The sequence below is a fragment of the Pocillopora verrucosa genome, chromosome 10, assembly GCF_036669915.1.
Source record: "Pocillopora verrucosa isolate sample1 chromosome 10, ASM3666991v2, whole genome shotgun sequence".
NCBI classification, from domain to species: Eukaryota; Metazoa; Cnidaria; class Anthozoa; order Scleractinia; family Pocilloporidae; genus Pocillopora; species Pocillopora verrucosa.
This window is the reverse complement of record NC_089321.1, coordinates 11,855,087-11,882,112: the sequence shown is the minus strand read 5'-3', so window position 1 is coordinate 11,882,112 and position 27,026 is coordinate 11,855,087. Positions and strand designations below refer to the sequence as shown.

General features: G+C 39.0%; 2 protein-coding genes and 2 long non-coding RNA genes across 5 annotated transcripts; 3 read left to right on the top strand and 1 right to left on the bottom strand.

The window, feature by feature from the left end:
* Window positions 1-3,771: 3,771 nt before the first annotated feature.
* On the top strand, window positions 3,772-6,185 carry LOC131776249 (uncharacterized). The gene is made up of 3 exons (XR_009339523.2): window positions 3,772-4,115; window positions 4,457-4,540; window positions 5,931-6,185. It is a non-coding gene; the product is annotated as an uncharacterized lncRNA (long non-coding RNA).
* Window positions 6,186-8,469: 2,284 nt separating this feature from the next.
* On the top strand, window positions 8,470-10,853 carry LOC131776115 (uncharacterized). The gene is made up of 3 exons (XR_009339520.2): window positions 8,470-8,564; window positions 9,124-9,207; window positions 10,571-10,853. It is a non-coding gene; the product is annotated as an uncharacterized lncRNA (long non-coding RNA).
* Window positions 10,854-12,421: 1,568 nt separating this feature from the next.
* On the top strand, window positions 12,422-14,956 carry LOC131776219 (tachykinin-like peptides receptor 99D). 2 transcript variants are annotated; one of them, XM_059092388.2, is made up of 2 exons: window positions 12,422-12,602; window positions 12,825-14,956. In XM_059092388.2, the coding sequence occupies exon 2, from the start codon at window positions 13,306-13,308 to the stop codon at window positions 14,437-14,439; it is 1,134 nt and encodes a 377-aa protein (XP_058948371.2). In that variant the 5' UTR covers window positions 12,422-12,602; window positions 12,825-13,305; the 3' UTR covers window positions 14,440-14,956. The 2 variants fall into 2 exon arrangements, with proteins under 2 accessions (XP_058948371.2, XP_058948372.2); XM_059092389.2 differs by having other exon boundaries at window positions 12,739-14,956.
* A 1,955-nt stretch (window positions 14,957-16,911) lies between these two features.
* Window positions 16,912-26,954, bottom strand: LOC131776208 (uncharacterized). Its single transcript, XM_059092377.2, has 8 exons — window positions 26,771-26,954; window positions 25,545-25,881; window positions 23,608-23,682; window positions 22,130-22,272; window positions 21,474-21,768; window positions 20,746-20,889; window positions 20,173-20,346; window positions 16,912-19,153 (listed from the first exon to the last, which is right to left on the bottom strand). The coding sequence occupies exons 1-8, from the start codon at window positions 26,830-26,832 to the stop codon at window positions 18,899-18,901; spliced, it is 1,485 nt and encodes a 494-aa protein (XP_058948360.2). The 5' UTR covers window positions 26,833-26,954; the 3' UTR covers window positions 16,912-18,898.
* Between the last annotated feature and the right edge of the window lie 72 nt (window positions 26,955-27,026).

Genomic DNA, 27,026 nt, shown 5'->3' with positions numbered 1-27,026 from the left:
GGCTACTATGCTGACGATCTAGAAAATGATGAAGTGGATGAATGGGATTACGATGATGAACATTACAACGCCGATCTAGCTTACGATGGAGTAGGTGACTTTGATACAGCACCATATGCCGCAGACACAATGCCACCCTCCAGTATCTCGTCCATACGGAGAGAGTCCCCCCATACCTCATCAACTCACCAGTTTCAGCCATACTTCGCCCAGTTTGCGCAACGAAGGCCCCCGTCACTGCCAAGAGAGGAAATCGCTGACCACCTAGACTCAGATCCTTGCAAGTCATCTCCTGTAACTGCCACTAGTTTCCAGTTAGAGAAGGAATGTAAATTAGAAAATGGGCTTCCGAAGGAAGATCTCACGCCACCTCCCGAATCGGAAACTGCGCCCCAGTTGGCCGACCGTTTTGAGCCACCCAGAAATGTGCAAGAAGGCCCACGCCCTAGAGATATCTTGTCACAGGCGACAGAAATACCATTACAGAATCTTCCAGCCCCTTGTGATGTCCCCACAGAAAATCCAGATGCTACAGAAAATGTGTATGAAGAGACTCGCCCAGATCATCGAAAAATGACTGAAGGCAAGGGCACATCAAGCATTGATGTCAAAAAGGAGGTACTACGAATCGCCATATCGCCAGTAGCACGAAGCTAGCGCCGGCCTGTCAACCAGCTATAGGGACCACACCAGAGTACCAGTCCCTTCCTACTATCCCTGGCAGTGGTGACATTACGAGCACACCCCAGAAGAAATTGGCTGCCAACTCCACCCAGAAGGACAAACCCGGAGAACTTGTGGTCGAGGTGGGCATTAATGGTAAAACTATGCGTTGTCTAGTGGATACTGGAGCAGCCATATCTGTGCTAGATGCAAAGCACCTCGCATACTTATATGACGGGAAAATACCACCCCTTAAGCCAAGCGCCATGGACTCAATTCGAACTGTTAGTGGTCAGCCTATGCCTATTCGTGGAGTCCTACAGACTGACATCGAAATTGCTGGTGGTCAATATCCTTGTGACTTCAAAGTGATAGACGGATTGGACTACAAAGGAGTCCTTGGCCGAGATTTCTGCTATGCCCAACAGGCAAAAATCAGTTTTGAAACTCTAACCATTGCCTTGAAGAATCCCCCGACAGTACACTTTTCGGACGCTTTAGTGGCAGTGGTAGCACCGTCAACGTATGTTATTCCGCCCAGAAGTGAAGTAGTGTTTCCAGCTAGTATACCCGAAAAGACCGCACCTGGTGTTACCGGTCTCGTAGAATCCTCTCCACAAATGGCAGAGTGTTACCAGCTACAGGGAGCAGCTGCTTTGGTAAGGATTGCAGATGATCACACGGTGCCGTTCCGTCTCATTAACCCGACAAGTCAACCAGTCACTCTGCAAAAAGGTGCTACCTTGGGCACTTTTTCCGAAGCCTACGAAGATTCCGGAGTACTCCCTTTTAAAGAACCTGCTACGGATCAACAGAATCCAGGAACATTGGACTCAGTCCCGGTTGATCTGGATAATTCTGCACTGTCGTCCGTGGAACAGTCGCGTCTGCGAGAGCTCCTCCAAGACTACAGAGATATTTTTGCAATACACCCCGACGAGCTTGGCCGCACTAACATCGTCCAGCACCATATCGAGACAGGTGACCACCCGCCTATACGATCACGCCCTTACCGGGTGCCATATGCTCAGAAAGAGACAATAGAGAAGCACATTGAGGACATGCTTCACCGTAACGTCATCCAACCGTCTGTATCTCCATGGGCCAGTCCAGTAGTCCTCGTGCCTAAATCTGATGGTTCTTCCAGATTTTGTGTGGATTTCCGTAAGGTTAACAAGATAACCAAAAGGATTCTTATCCTCTACCGTTGATATCCGAAAGCCTTGACGCCTTAGGAGGAGCCAAGTTCTTTTCGAGTCTTGACTTGGTTTCGGGATACTGGCAGGTTGAAATGGATCCCGCTTCTCGTGAGAAGACTGCTTTCGTCACGCATGCAGGACTGTACGAATATACCACAATGCCTTTTGGGCTCTGCAATGCCCCTGGAACCTTCCAGCGATTAATGGAATGTGTTCTACGCGGACTCAACTGGCAGATTGCACTCATCTATCTTGATGATGTATTGGTATACTCTCAAAACTTCGAGGACCATCTACACCATCTACGCTTGGTCTTCGACAGATTCCGCGAGGCTGGCCTCAAACTCAAGCCGAGTAAGTGCCATTTTGGGCAAAAGGAGGTAAACTACCTAGGTCACGTGATCACTACGGAGGGAATACAACCAGATCCCAAGAAAGTCAAGGTCGTTCAGGAGTATCCTGCCCCAAAGTCTGTCAAAGAGGTACGAGCGTTTATGGGCCTGACAAATTATTATCGTAAGTTTGTCAAGGGGTTCGCTCAGGTTGCCAGTCCGTTACATGACTTGACAAAGAAGGGTGCGTCGTTCCTCTGGACTGAGGATTGTCAAAAGGCTTTTGACACGTTAAAGAAGGCCCTCACTGAAGCTCCGATACTCGCCTATCCTGACTTCACGCAGTCTTTTCAGCTGGCCACCGATGCAAGCAATGATGCCATAGGCATGGTACTTGGCCAAAAGCAGAACGGAAGAGAAGTAGTCATAGCTTACGCAGGAAGAAAGTTGAATCCCGCCGAACGAAACTACAGCGTCACGGAACGTGAAGCCCTGGCAGTTGTTGAAGGGGTTAAACAATTCCAACATTACGTGTATGGACGGCAGTTTACAGTACTAACTGACCACAGCGCTGTCCGTTGGTTGATGAACATCAAGGAACCTACTGGTCGTCTGGGCCGACCAACGGTAACGCTGACGCCCTTTCTCGTCGACCCTACGAATCAGTCGTCGCCGCCCTCGATCAGCCTGGTGTACAGGTTGACCGCGTCAGAGACGCTCAACGTCGAGACCACACCTTGGCTGACATCATTAGCTACTTAGAGAAAGAGAGTCTGCCCAATAACAGTGCTGCAGCAAAAGCTGTCTTGCATTCCATTGACAACTATTATTTGGACCCTGATGGACTCCTCTGTCACATTTGGGTACCGGGAGGTCGACGTGTCCCCGGAATTCGCTCTCAGCTGGTCATACCTACTTCCCTAAGGCAGGAAATTTTGATTGGAGGTCACGACGATCCCTTGGCAGGTCACTTAGGAGTGAACAAGACTTATGAGAAACTCCGTGAACGTTACTACTGGCCTAAAATGTTTGCAGACGTACAATTTTGGTGTCTTTCTTGTACACATTGCCAGATGAAGAAAAGCCCTAAACAGCGACAGACAGCCCCCATCTTACCGATACCAGTAGAAGGTGCTTTTGATCGGGTAGCTGTTGATTGCCTTGGCCCCTTTCCTGTGAGTGACTCTGGAAATCGCTACATTGTCGTGTTTTCTGATTATCTGACCCGTTACCCAGAAGCCTTTGCTGTACCCACGATTGATGCCCCGACAATCGCAGACTTGTTGGTCAATGAAATTCTACCCCTATAATTGCAGCTTTGTCTGTTCAGCTTGTTGCTTAATTTGAACCCCCGAGGCCATTATATTTCGGCTTGTTCGGTTTATGCCGCGGTTCAGGCACAAAACAAAATCAAATACAAAATTCATAAAACAAACAAACAAACAAAAAACAAACCACCCCTATAGTTTTACTTCGCTGTGCTTTTTCGTTTCTTGTATTTATTATGCCTTCTCCTTTTTCGCTCGACCAGGAGGTCTCGATTTAAGGTGGGAGGAATGTAACGATAGGATTTTTAGTTATCGAGTTCTTTCATGCTTACGCTTCAAAATATAATATTCAACGTAGAAAGCTTAGTTCAGCAAAGCGTAAACACTACCAGTTCTCCTTCAGTCACCCGTAAACAGTTGTTGTTAGTGTTAAACCGTAACAGCCACCTGTCATGTCCTTTTGTGTAACTGTTATCCACCGGAACTCTTTAAAAGTAATTAATGTTGCAAAAGGCGAAATTCCTACTTAGCCAATAGTTTAGTAGATTACATGATCCTTTAGATTATTCATGACATTACGTTATCCATGTACGTTAGGCTTAAATAGGACTGTTCTGAAAAGCTTAGCGGTTAGGTTAAGAAGAGAAAGAAAGGTGAGGAAAGTTAGGAAGAGAACGGGGTTGAACCAGCCCTGGCCAGGTCCGTTCTGGTCAAAATTGTAGTAGAGCTTGCAGAATAAATCTACGTTGGAGCCAACCCTGTTGTCGTTAGTCATTCTCTCAAGGATAGTCAGCAACCGTAATAGATTCCGGTTACCTTCCCGCAGCCAGCGAGTGCCCCCAAGGAAAGCCTTTACCCAGAAGAGTTTTTAAGAGTTGTCCCCGTCCGTCCGTTCATTTGTGAAGGCAAAACCCTGTTTTCACAGTTGCGTTGGGCAATGTTTTTTTTTTAATATGTTTTTTAATTGTTTTGTTTTCTTTTTATTCATTTTCAGGAATTATGGCTTTGCAGTGCACCACCGTAATTTTGTTATTTTCGCTTGTACTCCTATCCGTCCAAGTCCAAGGCTTAAGAAAAGGTACAAATCACTGACCATTTTTGTCTCTGCGTCAAAAATTATGTTGTGATGAGTATTAGGTGCGAGGCACTACTTTAGAGTACGCTGTTAATTATTGGTGATTCAAACCAGGTGCTTTACACTTCACACTTGTTATTCTATTAGAAATGAATAAATTAATCCAACGCACAATAATGTCATCGGATAATCACAGCCAAACATACGAGCCGGGAAGGCTTGTAAAAACAGGATTAATTACACGGAAAACGTTTATTTTGGCTCACATTTTTGTTATGAAATCGTAAGTGTTGGATGTAGTAAATAGAAAAAGAACGGAAAATACATAAATAGTAAAGCGATCAGGTAACGAGTCATGAACAGCTGTTTTGGCCGTGTTAGGCGTTTCATTAGCATGACGAAGCTGATAATTCAGAGTATTTTTTTTGGCGGATGTCGAACGTAATCCACGATAGCATTGCTTTGTTTAACTTCGATATGTGATTGGTCCAGAAAACTTGCGCCACTCCCTCAACCAATCAGATGCAACGCTAAAACTGATTACAACTTGGTCAGCTGTGTTATTCGCGCTTTAGGTGGTTTGTTTGTTTTTTAGTTGTTTTTTTTTTGTTAAAAAAAATATCATTATGTTTGTGTATCGAGTGGTATGTTGCTCGCAACAATCAGATCACTGTATTTGGGTATGCATCTCTCACTTATCACATCGGTGCATCACTGTAAAGGCCTAGCACGATTTATCATTTGCACGTTTGTTTTGGAAGGGCTAGGTTTGCTGACGAAGGTAAAAATTGCACAGAGCATTTGCATAAAGCATATTTGATTGATAATCTTTATTTTGCCTTATGATTGCTCTTCTGGCGACGGTTGGAAAGATCAGCAAGGTATATTCACTTTCTGCGTCGACTGCAATGAGAAATGATTGTTCTTTGCTTTTTAAAGTTCTCCGTGAATTTCATCTTGTGTTTAAACGTTTTTTTCCTTAATATCTACGTGTTTACTTGTCACTAAAAATGCTCTTTTTCTTTGGCAAAAATGTAAACGCAAGTTTCAACCTGCCTATCTGAAAGATAAATCTCGCATGCCGAGACCCATAGTAATGAGCTCGTGCGCATGCGTAGCATGCCTATTTTTTTTTCTGTGAGTTGTCACTGGCTCAGTGTGATACTTTTCTTTGCTCTTTGATATTTCTATTTACTTTGCTCTCCATTGTTATATAATTGACTGGGAATAGCCTACGTGTAGCCGTGCCCTCTCCGCCAAGGAGAAACGGAAGCATTACTCCTTGGGGGGGGGGGGAGGAGAGGGGGAGAGGGGGAGAGGGTACGGCTACATGTAGACTAGCCAGGAACGGCCTTATGCAAGTGGTCGAATTTCATTTTTTCTTACATACTAGAGGTCCTGCCAAAGATGCACGAAGAAATTAACTACGAGGGTACAAAACTGAAATGTGACATCTATCATACCACCGACGATTCTGGCACGTGGTGTAACTGTCCATTTCTGTTCTGCACCGGAAGCCAGGACTGTAGCAACTTAGGTGGATTAATGTGCGGAATTAAAAACAAAAATTACGATTACATGAACATCAAGGATGGAGATTGTAAATGCAAATATTTGGGATAATTTGGAATCATGTAATATCACCTAAAACAGAGGTTCGAAATAAAGTTTATACATGAGAAATTCCAGTGCATTCTAAGCATGTATAGCAGTATTTTTTTTCTGTCTCCACGCAGAGCTGGAGACCGGAGATGCGTGAGCAGAGCGGGAGTCTCGCGAAAGTACGCGCGGCGTAAGGGAGCAAAATCATTAAGGGTTAGGGGACTGGGGGGGAACTGGAGAAAAAGCCTGCTACTAAGCCCAGAGATTTTCCCGACTACCTCCCCTATAACCTAACCCTTTATTTTTTTTTTTGCCCATTTGTGATCTAGTTTCAGAAACATAATCTTTCTCCAGAGGGATATTTTTATAAAATCTTCCACCTCATTCCACTAATATGTCGCATTTTTTTGTGGCCTAACTTGCCCCCACATTCAGCTAAGATAAATAACTTATCACAAGCTGGGGATGCAATTCTACATTTCTGTTATGTTTTCGCAAAGATTGTCAGAGCACCTGTAACTCTTACCATCAATTAAAAAAGGCCTGCCTTCCGCGAAGGACACATAGAGAGCACAGGCATTGAACCTTGAAACCTTCACCCTTCCTTGAAAATGTTTCCACTAAACTTGCCAAAATGACCTCAGAGGAGCACACATATAAAAGGACACGCATTAAGCATAAGATTTGTCATTTTAACTTGAAACCTAAAGGAAGGCTGCATTTTAATATAAATAAGCCTGGTTGCCTGTACTTTGCTGTTGCATTTCGATTGAAATACAATCACGTGGCTGTAAGGCAATAAATAATGCTGATTTGTGAAAAAACATCCCATGTAAATACAAAATGTACTGCTCGTTGAACTTGACTAAATGGAACGGATGAAGTCTTTCGTGTTAAGCTAGCACTCTAACATGAATAAACCACAAAATTCCGTCAATATTTGTGGCAAATGTTAATTGAATGCGGTTTTTTTTTCCTTCTTACGAAATATCCTCTTGACGTTACTTTCTTTCCTGTTCCTGTTTTGATATTGCATCTAAGAAACAACACCATCTCGTCCTCGATCGGAATTGGCACTTTTTCGTTGACCCTGTCGACCAGTAATGGCCTCAAGTACCTTTCACGATGTTTTCATTGGCTTGCTAATTGTGCGGCGCTCCCAAAGGGGTTTGTCAACCGGACTTGATCGTTAGTAGGATTTTCATTTCGCATTAAATTGTTTGTTCGTCACTGCCATCTTGGGAAAAGTTGTGAAGTTTCTCGAACATCTGCATACGATTTTTTAAAATTTACAGTTACGAAAAAGATCGACGGTAGAATATTTTTCTGCTATCTAAATACCCAATATTCAAATACCCACTATTTTCACACAACCATGTAGTGCTTTTGAATCTGTATTTGCCTTTTTGCTGATTTTTGTAACTTGACCGCCACCACCAGCCGACAAAAGTCATTTGTTAATCACGGGTATGATTACAGACAGAACTGGACGAAGCAAAGTCCTGTTACCAATTAACGAAAACCGTGACAAAATTCAAGAAAGAAATTAGACTTCGGTTGTACGTTTCCACTTGGCAGTCGTTTCCACAGAACTTTTTCTTAGTCTCGGAGAAAGACTTAAAGAAAGAAGGAAGAACTGTTCCTAGCATATCTCATAAGCTCCCCTTTTATAAAAGCTTTCTTGTTGTTAGAGGGGTGAAACGACTCGAAAGGTATGCACAAATATTTGTTAAAAGGCTCCTGAAAGTAGAAAAAGTAGGACGCGTGAGGAATTATCCCTATATAGACAAAGATCTAAGAAAGAAATGCCTTGCCCAAAAAAAATTTTCAAATTTTTCACTACTTCGCCTGTACCTGTTCGTATGTCCGACCAAGCCTTCATGGTCATTGGCCACCGTATAGCCGCTAACTATGGCTTTTAAATGCAAGCGTTTAGTTTTAACTTGTAAAACCCCTTAAAGAATTTTACGACAGTTAGACGAAACCCGTCGGAGAATAAAGTTTTACAATTGCTGTTCGCAGAGTGCTGCTCACCAGTTCAATTTTAAAAAGAAATTGCTAAAAAAAAATTAATTAAAAAATTAATTAAAAAATGATTAAAAAATTTTAAAAAATTTTAAAAGTTGTGAAAAACTAACTGAAAAATGATTAAAAAATTATAAAAATTAAAAAATTAAAAATAATTAAAAAACTAATTGCAAAAAAGTTTTAAGAAATTAATAAAAAAATCATTTAAAAAGTTTTTACAAAAATAATTAGAAAAATAATTTTAAAAATTATTAAAAATAGTTTAAAAAAATTGATTAAAAAATTATTTAAAAAATTATGATGATTAAAAAAATAATACAAAGCGGTGTATTGACTAGATAGTACCAGAAAATACAATCTACTTGCTTACAAAGAAACATCACACACCACTGACGAGGTAAGAAGTGTAAATTTATTTCCTGGTTTATTTCTTTATTATACCTTTGGGACAAGTTGGGAAACCAAGATAAATGTATTTTAATTACAAAAACTATTCATACACCAAGGGGCTTTCCATATTGCATATCAGTCTTAGTTTTAATACTAATAGTTTGCCCCTATTTTTCACTGAAATATTTGCCTCTGGCTTAGAATGATTTTGACTTTAAAAATGAGAGAATGAAGCAACAGGGCTGCCAGTTGTGATCGATTGTTCTAGCTGGTAAGACAGGGCGTGTGGTAGGTTCCTTGACTCGCACACTCTGCACCAACCGAAGATCATCTACGGAGCAAGAGTCTTGCGTGGCGAAATGCATAAAAAGAATTCTAGTAAATAATAAGCTTGAAGCAATGAATACCATCGTTTATTACTACGGAATCGTTTTTCAGTTTAATTTTAATTACACTTTCAAGCTGTTCGTCTTCAGTTCACGAAGTTTTGTGACGTGTTAAACTTGCGTCGAGCAATGTTTGTTAGGATGTTTTCATTGTTTTGTTATCTTTTTTTTCATTTTCAGAAATTATGGCTTTGCAGTGCGCTACTATAATTTTGTTATTTTCGCTTGTATTCCTATCGGTCCAAGTCCAAGGCTCAAAAAGAGGTACAAATCACTGACCATTTTTGTCACTGAGTCAAAAATTATGTTGTGTTGAGTACAAGGTGCGAGGCACTACTTTAGAGTACGCAGTAAATTATTGGTGATTCAAACCAGGTGCTTTACCCTACTGCAATTTTATAATTACGTAAGAAGTATATTTACTCTTTGGGTCTATTGCAATGCTGAAATGACTGTTTCTTCGCTTTTTAAAGTTCTCCATTAATTTCATCTTGTGTTTAAACGCTATTTTCCTCAAATAACTACATGTTATTTTATTTTACGTTATTTCATTTCATCTAGCTACGTGTATACTTGTCACTATGGCCTAGACTTTCTCAGAGGAAGTGCTATTTTCCAGTAGACGACCTAAATTTCATTACATCATCCTCCCCCACTTAAAAAATTTCACATGGAACTGAGTGTGACTGTTAGTCAGTTTTCCACGCAATTGTCACGTACTCAGACGTTTTCTATTAATCTAATTCGCTTTTAACTTCCTTGTACTTCACCCAATCAAGTGTCAATTATTTGTAAACAGCCCCGCATTTTATTACGTATTCTGCACGCACAGGGCAAAGTCCAGATAGGCAACAACCAAATAAGGAGCCCAGGTTATTTTGCCCACGTGAAAACCTTTGAATTATGATAATTTTCTCTTTTCGTTTAATGTATTTCCACCTGTTTGAAGAATTGAGACTGCAAATTATCTATTGTTTGAGGTTACTAGAGATAAAATAGAGTTTTGGTTCGCTTTCCAGAGCAAAATTATGTGGAAGAATAATTTTTCGGCAAGTAGCTGTAACTGAATAATTTTGATTGGGAAAAGCAGTAAGCATTGTCTTAGCCTGCCATCAGGCCATTTCTTAGTCTCACCACGCAGCGGGGGAGAGAGCTTGTTGCGTGACAAGACTGAACAAACTGACACCAACGTAGTATATTTTTGCTAACAGTTATTCAGACACCAATGGCAATAGACCATAATATACGTGTCTGAGTTTATTTCAGATAGATTGGAAATTTATTTTTTTGCTCTCCATTGAACGATATTTTTCATTGGGGTCTTTTGAAAGTAAACGCTTTATTTCTTTGGCAAAAATGCAAACGTAAGTTACTTCGTGTCCCTTTTCAACCTACCCATCAACATGATATTTTTCTTTACTTTTTGATATTTTCATTTTGCCTTGCTCTCCATTGTTATACAGTTGGCTAGGAATAGCGTACGAGTAGCCGTACCCTCTCCCCCAAGGAAAAACAGAAGCGTTACTCCTTGGGGGGGGGGGGGGAGGCGGGTACGGCTACACGTAGGCTAGCCGGCCAGGAAGGGCCTTATTTAAGTGGTCAAATTTCATTTATTCTTTCATACTAGAGGTCCTGCCAAAGGTGCACGAAGAAATTAACTACATGGGTCAAATATTAGATTGTGATGACTTTCATACCACCGACAATTCTGGTACGTGGTGTAACTGTCCGTTTCTGTTCTGCACCGGAAGCCAGGACTGTAGCAACATGGGTGGACTTATGTGCGGAGTTGTAAACAACGATTACGACTACATGAACATCCAGGATGAAGATTGTGATTGCCAATATTTGGGATAATTTGGAATCTTGTAATATCACTTAAAATAGAGGTTCAAAATAAAGTTGGTACACAAGAAATTCCAGTGCATTCTAAGCATGCATAGCAGTGTTTTTTCTGTCTCCAAGCAGAGTGGGAGGCCGGAGATGCGTGCGCAGAGCGGGAGTCTCGCGAAAGAACGCGTGGCAAAAGGGAGCAAGAACATTAAGGGCTAGGGGACTGGGAAGGAACTGTTGGAAAAGCCTGGTACTGAGCCCAATAGTCATTTACGATCCGAACGAATGGCAATGAGGGGCTACGATTGGTCAATAGACCTCCCCTCTCCAAACCCAACTCTTAATTTTTTTGCGCCTTTAAGATCTAGTTTCAGAAACATAATCTTGCCCCAGAGAGGGGCATTTTCATAAAATCTTCCACCTCATCCAATATAATGTCGCGTTTTTCTTTTTATGGTCTGATTTGCCCCGTCCTTCAGCTAAAACCAATAACTTGTAACGGGATGAGGAAGCAATTCTACATTTGTGTTATGTTTTCGCAAAGATTTTCAGAGTAACTCTTACTATCAATTCATATACTCCTTACAAAAAAGGCCTGCCTTCCACGAGGGACACATTAGGACAGAGAGGGCAGGCATTGAACCTTGAAATGTTCACTCTACCTTGAAAGTGTTTGCACTAAAAGTTGCGAAAATGGCTTCACAGGAGGACACATATTAGAGGACACATATCAAAGGACACGCATTAAGCAAAAGCTTTGTTATATTTACTCGAAACCTAAATGAAGACTGTATTTGAATACAAATAAGCCTGGTTGCTTGTACTTTGCTGCATTTCGATCGAAATACAAACACATGGCCGTTAGGAATCAAATAGGTAACTGGGGTTTTTACGAAAACAAATTGGCAGCCAGTAGCAACCAAATTCCACGCCCCGCACCAATTATTCTCCTTCTTCTCGATTCCACACAAAAAAAAAACTTCAGAGGCTTTTTCTTCATTACTATTATTTTAAATAAGTAGTCCTGACAAAAGTCAATTCTTGCGTACAATGTGAACTCGAAGGACAACAAATTGTGGAAAGACATCCCATGCAGATCAAAAATGTACTGCTCATTAAACTTGACTAAATGGAACGGATAGGGTCTTTCGTGTTAAGCTAGCATTCTAAGGGCCTATTTACACGGTACGACTTTGTCGCATGCGACAAGCTTACGACAGGCTTACGACACGAATTGTTTCGTGTAAATCAAACCTACAACTCGCTTACGACTCTTAAGTCATGTCGTAGGCCTGTCGTAAGCTTGTCGCATGCGACAAAGTCGTGCCGTGTAAATAGGCCTTAACATGAATAAACCACAAAATTCCGTCAATATTTGTGGCAAATGTTAACTGAATGTGGTTTTTTTTTCCTTCTTACGAAATGTCCCCTTGACGTTACTTTTTTCCTGTTCCTGTTTTGATATTGCATCTAAGGAACAACACCATCTCGTCCCCGATCGGAATTGGCACTTTTTTGTTGACCCTGTCGACCTGTAATGGCCTCAAGTACCTTTCACAGTGTTTTCATTGGCTTGCTAATTGTGCGGCACTCCCAAAGGAGTTTGTCAACCGGACTTGATCATTAGTTAGATTTTCATTTCGCATTAACTTGTTTGTTCGTCATTGACATCATGAAAAACGTTGTGAAATTTCTCGAACACCTGCATAGGATTCTTTAAAATTTACAGTCGCGAAAATATCGATTGTAGAATACTTTTCGGCTTTTTAAATACCTACTCTTTCGAAAAAAAATTTCTAATGAATGGACTCAACAATCTCTAAAAGGTAAAGTACAAAGTTAGTATTGTTTATTCAGTCATTTGTTAAGTTAGAGACAAGAATTTGCATTTTTGAAAAACCATCTTGTCATAATTAACAGCTTTGAGAAGAAATTTGTTTTGATCCTGGCGCGACGTTGTAGGTCAGTGTAGATGACAGGCTTAATTATTTACAAGAGATTACCATTAACAGAATCTAAAAGGGCTGTGGATCTCTAAACTTCCGCAGGCTATTGCAAGGTGAGCTAAGCACATTTCGCCTACGTTGAAGGTGTCAAAACACCGGTGACTATTGACTGCGAACATTGGTGGACTGAACCTGTTCACGCGCCAAACATGTTGCTACGAGACACATTTGACATGCGACGATTGAGGAAAATTTACAAGTCCTAACAACTGATAGTGACCTACTGGTGTTTTAATTTTTAATATTTGCATCGTGAAGACAGAGATCTGATGAGTTTTCACCGCTAACTACCTGGGATTTTATTGGAAACATTTATCATCTTTGAGTTGGCATGCTCTATTGGTGTGATTCAAATCATATGTCATAATATTTATCATCTGTGCTAAAGATCAAAGGGATTCGGTTCGATATCATCGACTGGTACCACAATATTTCATCTCATTAAATGGTGAAGCGGCAATCTCTTTTATATCAGCCCATGTACGGAAATGCGCCTTAAACTTACTACTTTCTTCCAGTGATAATGGCAGGAGCAGACATGAATATTAACTCAAGCGAGGTACACATTCAATATCGTCCCATCGAAGCGGCGTTTCAGGCGACATCGCTGATTTCAATCATGGTGGTAGCTATTATCGCCAATACAATGAATATTATAGTAGTATACAGAAATTCGAACATGCAGACGCCTCGATATATGTTTATTATGAATCTTGCTTGTGCCGATTTGGGAGTAACTTTGTTAGCGATGCCGTTTTCGCTCATCACATGCATTTCGCGTGAATGGATCATGGGGGAATCGCTCTGCAAACTCCACGGATTTTTAGGGTCTTTCTTCTTTTGTGTTTCAATCTTTACGCTCACAATTATGAGCATCGAACAATATTATGCGCTGGTGAAACCGCTCGCATGTGCAATCACGATTCGCCGAGCAAGGTACATGATCGGATTAGTCTGGATTGCGTCGACATTAGTTTCAATGGGACCCGTTCTGGGATGGGGACATTTTGCTTACAATTCAAGCACTCTCTCGTGTGGAGTTGCCTATCCAAGGACGACATTGGAGAGGCTCTACTTATTATTTCTCGTGCTAGTCGCATATGTTATTACACTCCTAATTATGACGATTGCTTACATAAGGATTTTTTTCGCAGTTCGCAAGCACACGAACAGAATTGCTAAATATACAAGCGGTGGGCTTGAGGTAATGAGACTTCAGCGAAGAATCATCTATACGCTTCTATTAGTTCTGATGGTTTTTATACTCTGCTGGTTGCCATTTGTGTTCCTGATTGTGTTAGCAACTCGAAACGTAGGCGTTTCCAAATTGCCTTACGGGCTCGGCGTTGCGGCATATTGGTGCGGATTTTGCAATTCTTCGATCAACCCCATAATCTTTGTCATCAGAAACGATCGCTTCCGGGAGGGATATCGCGATATTCTCAATGAAGTTTGGTACGGCTTACGTTGTAAACGACCTCCAAAATTAGGAAGGCTGCAATTTAAGAAGACATGGTATTTGACCAAGCGAACGAGTACAGAAGAGCAAAAACCGCATGTTATGCTCCGGGCAATTCCTTCGCTGACTGCCATCCCGGATGTAGAATTAATGTCTGATCACGACAATGATGAAAATAGAGAATCATTTTCGCTGTGAAAACAATAACAAGTAATAAAAAAAATTGGTAATATTATACAGCGGTGAATTTCCGCCAAAAATATTAATTTACAAGGTGTGAATTTATGGAGTTTTCTGAAAGAAGAACCATTGTTAATCAATTTTTAAGCCTGAATGTAAAATTTAACTTATCATGCACATGAATTCATGTAATTTTCCGTGAGTGACAGGTGGTGTGAATAAATTCTTAGAGCTGTCGGGTGAAAAAGCAAGAAAAAGTTCAGTTTTGTTTGGCAAATGAATGACAATTTCTATCCTGTGGCTGGTTTGATGGCAAAAACATCAATGTTTAATTTTTGTATTCTTAGGGCAGCGAAACTAGAAATGTGGACCCTGATCTTAGAAAGAGACTGATATGATATTATCACCGCAAGCGAAATTTTAAAAAAAACTTACGCCTCGATACGCGGCGCGTTCGAAACATTATTTTTGAAGTCAATGCAACTTGGTAAAAGTCGATCGAAGAATATGCTTTTTCGCAGCCTTACAGCCAAAAAGATATTCGTCTGCTCTCAACCTTTTTTTTGTCTTCCTTTCGTTTTTATTTCTTCCTCTCGTATTTTAGTGGGTTAAGTGCGCCAATGTGCTACATAAAATTTCCAAGAATTCACTGTAATTAACTCGAAATGTTCATAGAAAAATTAAGAAGGTAAAAATGTCATGGGAAAGAAATACATGAGACTTTTCGAACGCAAAGCCTATATAATTAAGGGCATTCTTCATATAAACCGTTTTACAATTTTGTCGGAGACTTTGTGATTCGTGCGTGACACCTGTCAGATGATGAGTGTGAACATTATGTCAAGAGCTGGAAGCCCCGCCTTAAGTGATTTTGGGACATCGATCGGTTTACATGATCAACGCAACCTTGAATGACCTTTTAAATCAGTACTTAGCAACAGCCAATCACAATGTAGAGAATATCGTATAAGAAAGTGATTTCTTACAAATTTTGCAGAGTAGCTTTTTATACACCCAGTTTTTAGTAAGCGAATACGAGAGTGGAATAAAACAGTTTGATTGAGTCTAGTTCGCTAGATTCCTAGTAAACGAGGCAAAGTTTAAGAAAATTTGTGATAAAATAACAAATAAATTTCCAGAATCAGGTAGACACGGATTCGAATCCTGTTGAAGCCTGAAAATACTTTCTGCAATTGCTTTACTCTTCAAACCATAAGAGTGACCAGCTTCTAATTTCTCCAAACAATATCATCCGTAAATCAAACATTAAGGTCACGAAAATCAAGAAAATGATCACCAACTAAAAAAGCTCTTGATTGTTAAACAAATTCTCCTTGTCAGCCTTAAGAATTGTACAGAGAACAGTATGGAGAATGTGCATACTGATGTTAAGGTTTACATTACAGCTTACTGAGAGGATCTTATTTGATAAACTATTTTGTTAAATTAAAGCTTCACCAAAAAAAGGTTCGCGCTTTTTAAAGAACGTGACTTACTGGTTTGTGGCGTTTTTCTTAGCTTGAATGCACTGTGTTGGGTACATCGCCTTTTTATTCAGGCCACTTAACTGTTTTATTGTTCTCGCATGCTCAGACATTCGAACGTTGAGTTTCACTCTGTACCACGATTTAACCCCTAAGAGTGACTAGCATCTAATTTCTCCCTACAATATCCACCCTGAATCACACATTAGGGTCATGAGAATGAAGGAAATGATCACCAACGAAAGAACCTTTTGATTTGCAAACAAATTCTTCTTGTCAGCACCTCAGGAAATGTATAACAAAGTGTGGATAATATGCATACTGATGTTGGGGTGTAAAGGGTCAAGAAAAAAGATCTGTCAACTGATTAACCGTGATGTCAGTACGTTCAATTAAAACTGAAAAAATCTTGCGCACATTCTCGAGCACTTCATCAGAGATTTCCCAAAGAAGACGTTTTCTCTCTTCTGTTTACTCGTAGAAATATCGTTAATTTATATTTTCTTTTAAATGCAACGCAAGGAGACCACAACGAGACAAAAACAACGAGCTAAGCGTATAGCGATAGAGTGCTGTAAGCCCAGAATCAAAGTAACCGCAAAGGCCAATGCAATGAGAGTGAAGGAAAGTACTAGAGGGAGCCAATGAGGACTCAATGTTGAAATAAACGAATCATCCGTGGCGGGAAAACGCGATTAACAAATTGCGACAAAATATAGTAAAGTTCACACGGCAACCAGGTGGACAATCAGACATGGTTTGTTTACTCTTTAAACCAGAGTAGCATCAAACCATGTCAAATTGCGACAAGTTTTAGTTTTGCATCTGATTGGTTAATTGAAAGGGTGGCGCGAGTTTTGTAAACGAATCAGTGCGAGGTAAAGCAAAACCAGTGTAAATCCATGTTACTTTCACACTAAATTTGAAACTCGCTCTAAAACTGTGTTTAAACACATAAATAACGAACGAAGTAATTCGTAAGACTGTTTAACAAGAATATGTCTTCATATTTATTAACGCAAAAGCATGACATCTTTCAACCATTTCAAGATGGTGAACTCGTCATAACAAAAATAATTATAATAGCTTATTCCAGGCTTTCAGTCAATAAAAGGGAGCGAATAGTACAAGGCGCACTAGGAGTATGAGTGAAAAAGCGGGAGAGGTTTGGGACGGGTCCAAAAGTCTTGCAGGCGTTTACATGATTTTGCGACCCGACCCAAACCTCTCTGTTTTTTTTTTCCACTCCTCCGCTTCTTCAATGCTTTACCTTACGCCGCGGCGTTTATTAAATTTTTTCGTGATTCGAGTGTAGCGTTTATTTAAAATCCAATTTATTTCCTGCAAACAATAGTATGATGACTGACCATTATAATTAAAAAAAAAAAAAAAAAAAAACCAGAAAGATTTTTTAGTGCTTGTCTAAAAAGTCATTTTCATATTGTTCTCAATTTCACAATTTGCATGTTAATACTACTGCAATGCATAGAGTGAAAAAAGATCCAATGTCGGATGTGCCTTCTCGACATCAGAACTGGTACATTAAGAAAAAATTGTCTGGTTCACTCAAAATTTCCAACCGCGATCGAAGCAATGATCTTTGTGTGCTTTTCGGGTCTATTATTCAACTAAACGCCGTATCATGCCGCAGCGTTTATTCTAGGGCGGCGTTTAATGGAATAAATACAGTAACTAGCGCGCTTCTTTTTACCAACTGAACGCCTAAATCATGCTAGCTGGTCCATAAAAGTAATTGCCATATTCTATCGCTAATTTTTTCTTTCACCAAATAAAAAACATAAATAGAAGCGACAATCGATTTAAAATAGGACTCTGATGCCAATTTGTCGAGAAATTCAAATTATGAATGATGAACGTTACACGGTGTGGTATGTAATCTAGGAAATGAGGGGGAAAAATTGCATTTTATTCGGGATTACATATCTTTGTATAAGTTGATAAAAGCGTCAGAATATGCGTCAGAAGAAAATTTCATACGTTATTTTGAAAATAATTTGAACGCATCATAATTTAATATTTCAATATTTTATTTAAATAATGTTCGTTGCTAATATATTGAAATAGATAGTTGGGGCCAGTCACTATTTACCGCCTGAGGGGGGAGGGGGTCGGGAGATTGAAAAGGGGGATTACCATGGTTTTCAGGGGAACGGAGGGAATCAGTCGATGCTGCGTTAAGGGAGGGGGGGTCATTAGAAAACTGACTGCCAAAGAGGGAGGGGGGGGGAATACTACAGAGCCTTGATAAATTTTATCGTAACGCAACCAAATAATTTCTGAATGATTTCTGGAAACAGTTCTTACTTCATGTCAAATTGAAATATTGAAAGTGTATCAAGTTAAAGTGTATCAAGTCACCTTACAAAAAAGAAAACCTTGATTTCGCTGTAAAATTTGGATAAATTTAAATATTTAAATAAAATAGAAAGCTATTCGATTGAGTGTCATAAAACCAAAACCAACGCAATCACAGTAGCCAATCAGAGGAAAGTAAAATACCTTTTAGAGCCAATGAGAACCCAAATAAATATACCACAGAACTGTCTAAAGCGCTGGGAAACGCGGGTGACCAAGTCGTGATTGGTTTTAGTTCGAATCTGATTGGTTTAGCTAGTGTCGCGAGTTTTCTGGACCAATCACAGAGCGAAGTAAAGCAAACACAAAGCTGTTCCAGATTACTTTCGACACTCAATTGAAAATGCTTTAAATTAAATTTTCAATGCGCGTGTTACCATGTTCCCATCGTAAAGTATTAATTCATGGAGTTGAAGACTGAATAAGGAAAATTTCGTTCATGATTTTCTACGTTCTCTTACGATCAAAAAGTATCCTTCAGCCACTTCACATGGAGCTGTAGATGAAGTTTCTCAGTCGCTTGACGTTGTAGTTCTTCACGTGACATTTTCAGGCTGTCGTGCAATACTAAAGCAGGGATACTTCTGGTGTCTTTTGCGGCAAAAACACGTGGATGTTTATCCAGATGTTGTTTGGTTGCTAAGGTCATGCGGCCGCACCAATTTTGGAATAGGATCGATAACGTTTGCAAATGATTGATAGGTGCATACGACAAGCACAGCAAATCCTGTTAACATTAGGCCCCACGCCGCTATCTGTTTAAGGTCTGGTCGAGGTGGGTGAAGGCGCACGCGCAGGTAAAACGCTGGCGGAAGGATGTAGATTAAAATGGTGGTCCCAATTGCACCGACGAATCCCCAAACCATGGCAACCTGAAAACAAAGACAAGGAAAATAATTATATCTTGATATTCAGTCACTTAGCACAATGACCTTATTTGGTTTCATTTCGACATAAGCATGATTACGTCATGGATCCAAAGAAGGACTGATTGCTAGGGGGCACATAGATCTAAAGTACACTCAGTAGGTGATGTTGTTGTATGACTGGAATTCTATTTCCCCAGTGCACGTTCTCATCGTTCATTCTGGAGTCACATGACATCCAACAATGAAAGAGTTTCCGGTCAAAAGTCCGAGCAGGCAATTTAGTAAAATCAACGACGTCAGAGGGCAACAGTGTACTTTTACCGGAGAATGTTGACCGACGGCTGTCGTTGCACGTGAACAGGATGTGATCAAAGGTGGAGTGACATCTTAAGCATTGGGGTATTTACCGTCTTATGGACTTATATGTGATTTATCAATAATTTTTCGACTTTTTTTTTACATTGCAGCTTCTGATGTCTTCGTTGAGTTTGTAACAAGTCCCTTGATGACTGGCCAATCGGGAAACAGATTACTTTTTTCTCTTGAATCTCAATGTTTCGCTCGGCTCCCTCTTAGAAAACAAAATTAAAACCCGTCCGGTTTTCCGGGAAAAGTAGATTTCCAACTCAGGCAAGCTCGGACCAGTCGTTAAGAGTTTATTAAAGAACCGCTACGCATATAAATTATGCTACGACTCGTTTTCCGAATTAGTAACTACTAAGTGTAAACGAGCATCAGAAGTATAACCAAGGGCGAATGGAAGATAATTTGGCTATATCAACTGCGTTAACAACGTAAATTGGCTGCCCTAAAAAGTTTCTAGTTTCAGCTTTAGAAACTCTTTATGGTGGCCAATTACATCATCATCTTAGTTGATAAAACCAAATTACGTTCTTATACTCCCCACCGACGCAGCACCACGGTTTCTTTAGAAACTTACCCCCTTTATTCAAGGACGAATTTAGTTTATAGAACTTAAGCAACTTATTACAACGGAAGAAAACTCAGGAGATTCAACTTACTTGAGGAATGTAATACGCCAAAATGTAACCAATGAAGACAAGGAGCCCAGTCTCTATCAGCCACATTAACTGAGAAGGACCTGTACCTGTAGCGTTGCTAAAGTACTCCCATGAGCGAGTCGTCATAGACGGCTGGGACTGGAAAAGAGTTTTGGACTCTATCCGCCAAATTAACTGTTACGAGAAACGAAAAGAGAAATGATGATGATGATAATAATAATAATAATAATAATAATAATAATAATAATAACAATAAAAAGAAGAATATCAAATAATTTTATTTTAGTAAGTTAACTTTATCAACATATTTAATATCCATCCAGGTAAATATTACCTAATACGCAATACAAGTTTTGCGAAGATAAAAATCATACGGTTTGGTTAGCATACTTCTCCTTTCGATAAAGAAACAAAATATTTTGGGAAAATTTTTCTTTCAACAGAATAAAATCTTGAAAATAGCATGCAACTAACAATGGCCGCGAGCCCGTGGTCTAGACATAACTCGTTCCAACTCAGCAAGACGGACATTATCCACTTAACTTTAAGGAAATAACATGTTTTCTATCATACCCGGTTAATAACGTTTCTGCAAGGGAAGATAAGCAGTGGAAAACTCAGCAGAAGTGTTAGCGCTAAAGCCACACGTCCTACATTGACGAGGACATCATCATGCGGATAATTTCTTGTGATATCCTGGTCAGTATACTGTCTGAACTGCAAACAAAAAGTTCAGCTGTTACAATAGCTATTTTGAATCAAGAATTGAAAAGTATTCCAGTAAAGCTTTGGGCTTGCTTCGCTTTTTCCTGCCACTGGTATAGAAAACTCGCTGCGGCCTCTCAGCTAATCAGATGCAAAACTGACCAATACAAACACGACTTAGTCACTAGTAACATAAGACAGTTTTTTTGGTGTAAATCCGAGCTGAAAACGAGAGATTCCGTAACTTACAGTACGAACCAAGGAAGCGAGGTTAGTAAGATATTTAGCATATCTCTGGGTTCAAACAGAGAGAGAGAGAGAGAGGGTGGGGTTAATAGACTTTCGAATTTAGCAGGCCTTACAGCGAAACACAGCCCGCTAAATTGACCAATCATAGCGAGCACGTACTAAGTGAGAGATATCATGAAAGATTCTTATTCGGTAAATGCGCAGGAACTCAGGGAAAAATAAGGCAAGCAAAACTACCAGACAGTGAAGAAACGTTTGCGCCAGAAAAATTGACCAAGTTTCTTCACATTCAAACCTCATCTTAAAAACACAATTTGTTAATCTAACTGCAGAACAATTTAGCTCACCTGAAAAAATCCAAAGAAACTGACAAGAACGTTGAGAGTATAAGTGATCCCCATGGCTGTATACAAAATAATTCTCTTGTTTGCACGAGTTTGATATCGCAGCTCTCCATGCATGGGTAGGATGTTGAAATGACATGAAAAAGTGAGGCCAGCAATGGAGATAGCTGTGAGAAGCCCGCCAAAGTCATCTGGCCACCATCGCAGTGGGTTTTTAGGATTATCGACCGGCCCTCCAACGTCGTTTATGATTGACTTGTAAATAACGACTCCGGAAAGAAAAACTACACATATGACGCTGAGGAGATTTAAAAGATATAGCTGACTGATATAACAAACTGCAACTGAAAATATCATTATCATTTAAGCTATTGCATCGGTCAATTTTAAGTTTTTGATTCACTCGCATGGTATAAATGCCTGACTGACAGTGACCACAGTGGTGGATTCAATTCTTCCAACAACAGTGTTGCAAAACAGGGGTAGTAGAGCAGAGGAATACACTTTAATCACTACAGAGAGGATGTATTCTGCACTTCATCTTTGCTTAACTTTCTTGTTTACAACTCTTTTAGATATTAACATGATAAGCAATGAAATAGTTTAACCAATTAAATAAAATATCAAAACTGAGAAATGTAAAGTTTTCTTTTCCTTACCTTAAAACTGAGGTAAACCTTAGTGCACTCATACTTTTTAGCAGAGTGATTGGAAAGATGACCACTGTTGGTATAGTCAATATAACAATCTTTTTTGACCAGATGGAATCATGGCCACATAGCAGAACAATTATTGGTTCAATCTATGGAATAAGTTAGAATAATTTTTTATAAAAGAAGCTGAATTAAGGACACATTTGATTGGTTCTTACTCACAAGCTATTGAAGGCCAGGAACATTTGCTTCTTTATTATTCCATGTTGCCATGGAATAATCACAATAAGATTTCAAATTGTGGTAAGAACACCAGCGACACACTTAGCTGTGCCTTAAGTGCCACTTTTTTGTTCTTAACCCTTTAACTCCCAAGGATCTGATTGTTAATTCTCCCCTCTAGCTGCTACACATTTCCTTGTAAAATAGCTGCAAGAATTTGGTGCTAGATCAAGATAACAACTTTAACCTGATAAGTTTGATATTCTTATTACCTGCCTACTGAATAATGTATGGATATTATAGGGAGAAGTCACATGTTAATCACCTCTAAGAGTTAAAGAGTTAACCACATTATGCTATCTGTTAAATAAGAAGCAGATGAAGTCCAGACCTGGCTTAAAGACTCACTTGATACTCTCCCATTCTCTTACTCCAGAAATCTTTGGCTCTTCAATGATTGCATAATTCAAAAACAGGCTTAAAAATTTGTTAATTTTTTATTTGTTCTTCCAAAGAGAGAAAATGTAGATCTGGTCCTTATAAGGTTCCTTGCCATTTATAATTTTTTTTACCTTGATTCACAAAAATTTCAATCATTGTACCACTCAAATTTGTTTATTCCACCAATCTAAAGAAGTTTAGAAGAAACTACTTTGATTGCATATGTGTAAATTTACACCTGATAGTTTTAAAACTGACAGAATATCCTAGTTTTTATTAACGTGATTCTAAGACCTATGTGATCTTAAGTTTTATAATGTCCTTAGTATCTTGATATTTTAGTATTTTAAATCTCTGTTATTAGAATTATTGTAGTTCAATTCCCTTAGGCCATAAGGGGGGACACAGTCTTGACTACTGAAATAAAGATTTACTTGCTTAAATTGTCATCAATTTTTTCATATCAGATATTTAACCCTTAACTCCCATGAGTGACCAAGATAGAATTTCTCCTTACAATATCAATACAATTTCAAGCAGACAAGTGATGAGAATAAAGAAAAATATCAGTTAAGGGATTAAAAGTTGATCCAATACCAAATTCTCCAAACTAACATCAGGAGAACTGTATGGTAGACAGTAAGGAGAATTACTATTGAGATCTTAGGAGTTAAAGAGTTAAAAGGTGTGGTTCTTGGGTCTAAAATCATCTTATCTCTGAATACTTGAACAACAACAAGGACAAACAATAGGACGTGCTACTGATAGATCTGTAATTTTTTTTTTCAGAATTAACAAACTTAAACTGCTGCAACACTAACCTGGTCTGTGATCAGAATCCAGTATGCAACTGAACATAAAAACAGTGTTACAATAATGACCATTTGAGTAAGAATCTGAAAACAAAGAACAATCAATTTACATCTGACATCACCATACATCTGATTAAAAGAAATAGTGTCATTAGAAGCAAGTATGAACTCAATTAGCCCTGTAACTCTGATGAGTGACCAAAACAGAATTTCTCCATACAATGTGACTATGTAAGAGAAGAACTGAACAGTATTTCTTATATGAATAGTATATCAGAGACCACACAGTTTTTGTAGTGTGTGTTTCAGGGGTAAAATTAGAGAACGACTCTCTGAAAGTAGCATGTAGCATCTCAGGTGAGATTAGAGAAACAAAGTGTTGAAAATAGTCCAGTGTTGGCTAAAAATTTTTTAACACAACTTGATCAAGCAGAAAAGTGATAAGAATAAATAAATTTGAATTAAAAGAAAGCAACAAAACTTTTGAGTCTGTAAAACATGTTTTGACAGAAACTTCTGTCATCTTCAGTTAATTACTGTACAAAGCGTTTAAAGTTGAATTATATAGTAAGTAGAACAATGCTAATTATGATAAATAGTGACAACAAGAAAAGAGGTAAAGCATGAAAGGGTGAGAATTAAAAAGATAGTTTTAGATTTACATGGTGTAATTGCTGATTCAAGGATGGTTGTTCTCTTTGAATATGAATAGCCTTTTTTATCTTAAGCTGAAAGCCGGTAGAGGCGTGATCTAAAACATGGCAGTTATCTGTAGAACACAAAGCAAGACAGTGTGGAGAATCTTTCAGATGCCTGAAAAAGTGAGAGGCCATGTCACTGACTAAGTCCCCTCCAACATGTGTGGAAAAATGCCACACAAATTAGTAGATAATTAGGTGATCCAATACCAAATTCTCCAAATTGACATCAAAAGAATTGTATGGCAGACAGATTCCTTACTGTCTGCCATACAATTCAAGATGTGAGTTGGAGAAAAAGAACTCCAAGGGTTCCCAATGGGAGTCAACCTGCGACAGACGATGAGTACTTTTAACGTTCAAAAAAAAAATTCACCATCTTCACTTACATTACGTGATGGAAGAATTCGAGTCAAACCTACTACAGATAACAAGTACTTTGGATGCTCAAAAAAGACAAAATTCACGATCTTCATTCACAAATCATTGTGCATGGGCATCACAAATCAACATTCTTATTCTAGCAGTATGTGGGAAGTTTGTTACCATGGATCTAGTTAAATAGCCCAGTGTCTGCCATGAGTTTCCAATAAGTCAGTGGTAGAACATCCAAAGTACTAATTGGAAGGTTGTAGGTTCAACTCCTATTGGAAACACAAGGAGTTTTTTTTCTGTGCCTGAATCATTCACTGACTTACTCTCCTTTCACTTAAAACACCAGAGCCCATTTCTCAAAGTCTCAGTAACTTAATAGGCTTGTACAGCTGATCTTATTTTCATTCCAGATTGGGGTTTAAAGGTTTCAAAATGATACAAAAAAAACTATCAATTAAAGAAATAAAATGGATTGGTTAGGGTGCCAGAAGCTGCTTCTCTACTGATTTAATTTTTATTTCAAAATATGGTTTTGGGCCTGTTGAGTTACCTGAACTTTTGAGGAATAGGCCTACTGGTTCAAACAGTGGATAATGCTATCCAATGGATAAATCGCGATCCAGCTGATAAGTGTCAACAAAACATACTATGCTATCCACTGGATAGAGATTTATCCAGTGGATACCATAATCCACTCTTTGATCAACCAGGGCCAGGCTTAAAAATTCACCATCTTTACTTATATCATCAATCCATATGATGTTAATTTTACTCTGGTTAGTTGTAATTTAATCAAATAGTTTGTTCACTTAGGCTTTTATCTTCTACTATAAGTCAATTCTTGAATAATCAAGATGAAACAATTAAACATACCTTTCCCTTATTTCCAAAAGCAATATTAGCAACATCTTCAATATTTGTTATTTTCCCTTGACAGTATCTCTTACTGTTTATGACGAGAAATGCCCCATGAGTGGATGCCATAAGAACACAGAATAAGATTATAGATGTAATGATAAAACCTCCTTCTTGAAATGCAAATGGTAATGAAAGAATTCCCCCTCCAACCATGGTTGAAACAAGAGTGAATATTGATGAAAACACAGTTCCTGTTCTTTCATGTTCAGAGTTGCTATTTACAGCATGGATCAATGGACTGGATTCATTCAGAGGTGATACCTCATCTTTGTCTTCAATCTCTGAGTAATCACTACATTGAAAATATACAGTTAATAATGAGGTGCTGTTGTTTGTTGTTCAACCAGCTGCTCACTTGATATGTGGTAGATCATGACACTTTGACTGTACACTGCTAGTCTTCATCTGACCAGGAGATTTAGTGGTTGTACATTCTAAGGACATCATCGTGGGAGAGGGGGGAGGGGGTTAGGGGGAAGGGAGGGTCTTAGGGTTATAAACTTGTGTCAGCAAGAATCTTTTACCAAGATCTTTTTATAGTGCTTGAGTTGTTCGTCTGTAACCACCCAGACAGATTCTCTATCTGGATGGGTTGGTTAGTTGATAGGAGCTCACAAATTCTCTGGGCCTCATAAGCTAATTTCGATGTATGTGGTGTCCGTAAATTTATCCAGAAATTCTAAATTTAGTGATAAGGTCATAATTGTGCCTTACTTTCACCAAGATTACATCTTATAGATTAATCCTTTCTAGTTCGCCTGCAGGGTTTTATGATGTTTGCAATGACTATAGTTGTGAAAAACCAAGTAACTTCTTGAAAAAAAAAACATCAAAATCCACTCAAGTGACAATAGAAGCTTTCAAAAGCTACTTAATCAACTGCAGCACAAAATATCGATTGCGTTACTTCCTCGACGGACGATATCCATTGCGCAATCATCGATTACACAAATTTATGCATTACGTAGATTATAGCTGAAGAGCGACAAATCGACATTTTCCAAGTACAGAATTAATGACAGAAGCATCATTTTTAGTTATAATTCTATAAAATCTGTTTACATAGGATGATTTCCTTGGAGCTAAACAGAAATTTAAGAATGTCTAAAACACAATGAAGTGTTATTTAAGCGCGATAAAATCAACCAACACAATTTACAACAAAAATACAAGGAACTTACGTGCTTAGGTTTACAGCAGATTCTTCGACATTTAGTTGAACTTTTTTACTTTCCTCCGCCATTTAAATTCAACTTAATGAAGTTATTTTTCGTATAATTTTCACAGTCCCTCTCCCGCCTTCGTCTCACAGTAAAAGATGATTCCAGAGTCACGCTCGCGGTGTACTTCGCCGTAACTATTCCGGAAGTGACATATAAGGTAACAGGAAGGAAATAGATCTTCTCCGGTTGAATCACCACTAGTACGTAGTCCCTC

Coding starts and splice junctions, on each gene's coding strand:
- LOC131776219 (XM_059092388.2), top strand. CDS start 13,306: ATGGCAGGAGCAGACATGAATATTAACTCAAGCGAGGTACACATTCAA.
- LOC131776208 (XM_059092377.2), bottom strand. CDS start 26,832: ATGGCGGAGGAAAGTAAAAAAGTTCAACTAAATGTCGAAGAATCTGCT. Junction 22,273..23,607: donor GGATTCTGATCACAGACCAG/GTTAGTGTTGCA, acceptor CTTATTCCATAG/ATTGAACCAATAATTGTTCT. Junction 19,154..20,172: donor TGGCGTATTACATTCCTCAA/GTAAGTTGAATC, acceptor CTTTGTTTTCAG/GTTGCCATGGTTTGGGGATT.